This window comes from Fragaria vesca, unplaced genomic scaffold (assembly GCF_000184155.1).
Source record: "Fragaria vesca subsp. vesca unplaced genomic scaffold, FraVesHawaii_1.0 scf0513040, whole genome shotgun sequence".
NCBI classification, from domain to species: Eukaryota; Viridiplantae; Streptophyta; class Magnoliopsida; order Rosales; family Rosaceae; genus Fragaria; species Fragaria vesca.
This window is the reverse complement of record NW_004443434.1, coordinates 51271-56458: the sequence shown is the minus strand read 5'-3', so window position 1 is coordinate 56458 and position 5188 is coordinate 51271. Positions and strand designations below refer to the sequence as shown.

Sequence of the window (5188 nt, the reverse complement as noted above, 5' to 3'; positions counted from 1 at the left end):
ACAAAATAAAGAATTTGGTGAATTGAGCATTTAGTGGGGTGGAAATAGCATCACCCTTTGTTGTTATAATAAAATATAGAATATTTCTTTTGTTATAATTAAAAATGATGTAGAAAAATTTATTTTAGCAATAAATGCTGATATCTCTAAAATGGAGAAGCTATTAGAGTTAGAACAAATTTTTTGTGTGGAGATATTTTGACTTTTGTTTTCCTATTTTAAAAAAATTTTGAAAAAGTTGTTGGAGATGTTCTAATGACTCATGACTAATGCTCCCAAGTTGGAGCATGCAATAAGTCAAGAATGCCCGACTCGTCCCTTAAGTGACTCATCCTTGATGGAAGCTCTTTTAGTAAACATCTGCTAATTAATATTCGGAACAAATGGAAAACAATTAATCAACTTCGCATCAACCTTCTCTATGATAAAGTGATCGACTATCAAGATTCATATATATGTTACTTTCATATGTTAGTTACGATCATGTTGAACCCGATTATGTTATATATCAGTTGTTTCCTTATTATGCAACTTCATAACTAAATCACACAATAAATTACATAAACGGTGATAGTTTATATATAGAGACACTATGTACATGTTCCAAAAACAAGGGATATCACTAGCAACTTTCAGTGCGACTTGAAAGACAATAGTGATTGTACTTCTAACGAAGAACTGGTGTCCAAATGAGACCCTATTGATGTAGGAACAACATCCCAAGCCTCGGTCATTTCTCTCTGGAGATATTCAAGCTCTGCAATGCGTTCGACATCCGATGATTTACTTGACATTAGAATTTCCTCCAACTCAATCGCTATTTCTTTCATAGAAGGACGCTTCTTTCCTTTCATATTCAAGCAACGTTTTGCAAGATTAGCAACCGCCGTTATCTCTTCTTTCTTACCTCCTTTCATAACTTCAGCATCAAGAATATCAAACAAGAAATTTTCCTCCATGGAAACAATAAAATAAGTTGCTAGGCTTCTCCCTTCATGTCTCCCCTCCTCTGACCTTGTTACAGAAACTGGTTTTTGTCCAGTTAATAGCTCGGCAAGGACTACTCCGAAGCTATAAACGTCACTCTTATCTGTAAATTGACTAGACTGGAAATACTCAGGGTCCAAATAACCAAAGGTTCCATTAACATGTGTCATGGTAAGATGTGTTTGGTCAATGGAGACAGATCTTGAGGTTCCAAAGTCTGCAACTTTTGCTCTATGCCTCTCATCCAAGAGTATGTTTGAAGACTTAATGTCTCGATGATAAATTGGCATCGAAGCAGATGAATGCAAGTAGGAAAGGGCTCCAGCAACTTCGATACCAACTCGTAGTCGCATTTCCCAAGTGAAAGGAAACCCCTCATCACGACTGTGAATGTATTGAGAAAGGGTTCCGTTGGGTAGAAATTCATAGACCAATAGGGGAACTTCACTCTCTAAACAACATCCCAAGAGTTTAACCACATTCCTGTGGTTGATTTGTGAAAGAATGACAATTTCATTAATGAATTGACTCACTTCGCCTCCATTTTCAATTTTTGACTTCTTGACGGCAACAATTCTTCCATCTGCAAGCATTCCTTTATAGACAGTACCTTGGCCCCCTTCACCGAGAATTCTGTCTAGATTAAACCGGTCTGTGGCTTTCTCCAACTCCTTTGCATTGAACAATTTAATCTTCTCAACATTCACTTCGCCGGAAGATAACTGTTGCTCCAACAACAAACCACCATTCAGTCTGAAAAACTTCTGCTTGTGCTTAATGTTTTTCCTTTTCTTGATGACCTTGCGTAACCACCATGCTCCAACAATTTGAAACAACAATCCGAAAACACTGCAAAGAACTGAATTGCTCAAACAAATTAGACTAATCTAGTAACTTGGTCAAGAAGCTAAGTATAATTGTTTCATGTTAGTCGTAACAGTTAACATAAAGCTGTTAGTAATTGAAGTGCCTATCGATGCTATGAAATTAGGATTTAGAGAAGCAGAGGCATACCTATAATGCCAACTTTAATCTGCCTTAAGAGCCGATCTGAACGTGACGTGTAGCACTCATAGGTCCCATTAATATTGAAACAATTGCCGGAAGGACATGTATATGGAACCTCGCATTCGTTGATATCTAAAATTGAATCGATACGACAGTAAATTGCCTAATTAAAAGATGAATAAATAGCTATATGCCTATATTGACATATGTAGAAATTAGTTTGTCTCCACAAATATGGTACATATGTAGAAGCTTGCGTACCTTGACACCCACCAGGAAGATAGGGGTTTCCTTCATAGCCCTCTAAGCATGAACATGGACCTAACTCAGATTCACAATTCGTGTGCACATAATCCTCAGTAGAATTATCTATTCCTCCAGAGAACCACCAATCTAACAGTACGGGGACTTCGTCCATCTCATCAGCAATGGCAGAAGTATTTGTTGATTTAGACGTAAACCATTCTTCATCTACCAGGAATGCATACACACAAGGTCTTTCATCGGCGTCGTCGTCAGTCGTTATTATAACGGGTCCAAAACTGGTATTCCAGGCATCAGAACCGGCCGGAATGGTTGTCTGACAGCAGCTGATACCACCGCAGCTGTTATTATTTACAAATATGCTACTGTACTTATCGCAAATGGACAAACAGACGGCTGCCGTTGTATTCCCTCGAGGTCCAGGGAACGTTAGCGACGCAACCCTCCCGCAACTCACTGAAATGAACTTGTTCTTCTCGGAGAACCAAGCGGGAGTTGGCTGCAGGTTGGGTGGCTGGCGATGGTTTGGCTTGTTAGGGCAATCAGAGAAGGTGATAGGGCTTTTTATTTTTAGTGTGCCCTCAAGAGATATCTCCAGTACCTCCGGTCGACTACCATCAGTAAGGTTCAAGAACGGTTTGGGAGGGTTGGTCGTGGTGTCACACAATATTTGGAACCTACCGGATTCGTTGGACTTGAAACAATCCGTTCCAATTCCAAAGGGATATGGGATTTCTATGTCTCCACAATGGGATGGACAATTAGGGTTAGCTAACGAGACTGATGATGCTACGCCAAGTATAACACTACAGCTCAAAAAGCACAAGGACGTTAAAAGAGAAATATGAGGTAGGAGCATTTTTGCTTCTCCTTAATTGGTAGCTCGATATCATCTTCCTCTATTTATTAATTCCCTAGCTATTTATAGAGGGAAGCTAGCTTGGAGTTGACGAACAAATTAGTGACTAATTCTCAAGTCTCAACTTGTAAAATTAGTACAGGTACTGTACAAAAATCTTCGTTATAATATATATCGAGTGCAAATAGGGTTCATCATAATTTGAGAAGACTAATGCGATCACTTTGGCTTTCCCATTGATTAAAAGAAGGGAGAAATGCAGCTGACTAAAATCTAGAGATTATCATGTAGTTTTGTATATCCAGTAGCTAGATGCTGTATTTTATCAGTTTATGAAACTCTGCCAGCAAAAGAAGAGTGCATATGTCGTTTTCTACATGAGTCGAGTAACTTGTTGAAGCCTAATATCTCTATCGATCATAATTGACTTTCATTCCATATGTAGTGCTTTGATCATGCATGTTTAAGAGGTCGTCTCTACTATTTGCTGGTCGATTATAATATATATATATATATATATATATATATACACATGCTTTTTCAGATATAAACATCCTTATTTATTCAAAATGTACAGATTTTTTTTAAAACTTTTTATTAAATAACTCACACACCCTACATATCCACACACCCTACATATGTCAATGAGGTTTGAGATTTTCTTAATTTGACCCACTTTTCGATCATATTTTCTTATCTTAACTGTTCTACATTGTACGTAGGTATATATAAGTAGATCATCTCTACAAATTTTCAGCTAATTTGAAGATCGTTAAGGTATCGAAAATGAATTAAATCAAAGAACGGATTGAAACTATTCAACTTGAACCGTTCGTGTTTTTAGTTCTAAATCACATCTTTGAATGTCTTAACTATTATTAATTTCGCTGAAAATTTGTAGAGATGATCTACTCATATATACTTACAATGTGAACGGTTAAGATGAGAAAATATGAACTAAAAATGGGTCAATTAAGAAAATCCGTACCTTTTGAATAAATAATGATATTTTGATCTGATAATAACTGTGTGTATATATATATATATACATATAGAGTTTTTATCCAGAGCGAAGCTTTGCTTTCGCTTTGAAATTAAAGTGTGAAGTTCCTTATTTGACTCACTTTTCGGTCATATTTTCACATCTCAATCGTTGAGTTTATTGATACTAATGTATAGATCATTCCTGCAAAATTTCATCCAAATTGATGATCATTAAGGTACCGAATTAGATTAAATTAATGAACGGACCATAAATATGTCTAACCAAAACTATCTGTGTAAATAACGATTACGAAAACCCAAACGATCTTCAAATTTGATGAAACTTTGCATAAGTGATCTATACATTAGGTTCTACAAACTGAACGGTGGAGGTGTAGAAATATGACCGAAAAATAAGTTAAATAAGGAACTTCACACTTTAATTTTAAAACGAAACTTCGCTCTCGATAAAAACTGATATACATATATAACAAGCTAGCTTAATTGGTGTTGGAAAGTATATCTTGTAGCTTTGTATAGATATTATCTTGATATGCAAGAATATTGTATTAAGTAGTGTGATACCGTAGGATAGTGGTGTAATACTCCGACGGTTCATAAGGTAAGTTATACACACACACACACACACACACACACACACACACACACACACACACACACACACACACACACACACACACACACACATATAGTTTGAGGATTTGGTAAAATCCATATCGACACAATTTAAGTGAGGGTTTGTAAGAAATACTTTTGAAATCGGTGAATAATGAGAATGCTTGAAATGTCATTTAAATTCCTGTGACTAGGTAAAATGATGACGGGTTTGTGAGAATTTTCTAAATTCTTGACTATTTATCGTGACTTTCCAAAATCTTGAGATTATGAAGGATAATTTTAATATCGCGATAACCCGTATTTTAGCTATAATACCGTAATTTGAGTATATATGAGACAATAAATACATATTATAGATAGTTTTGGATATAAATATAGATAACAAAATAGAGAAATATATCGGGGGAGGTCTAGAAGGATCGGTGTCAAACCGTCATAGACCACCGA

The 5188-nt window shown here is 36.1% G+C and overlaps 1 protein-coding gene across 1 annotated transcript in view; it reads right to left on the bottom strand.

Moving 5' to 3' along the window:
• Nucleotides 1-524: 524 nt before the first annotated feature.
• LOC101311723 (wall-associated receptor kinase-like 10-like) overlaps nucleotides 525-5188 on the bottom strand; it is a 7761-nt gene continuing 3097 nt past the window's right edge. The window contains exons 2-4 of the mRNA XM_004309716.1: nucleotides 2257-3065; nucleotides 2002-2127; nucleotides 525-1846 (exon numbers count right to left, since the gene is read on the bottom strand). Coding sequence (XP_004309764.1) covers nucleotides 633-1846; nucleotides 2002-2127; nucleotides 2257-3065 — 2149 coding nt within the window. The 3' untranslated portion in view covers nucleotides 525-632. The remainder of the gene's footprint in view (nucleotides 1847-2001; nucleotides 2128-2256; nucleotides 3066-5188) is intronic.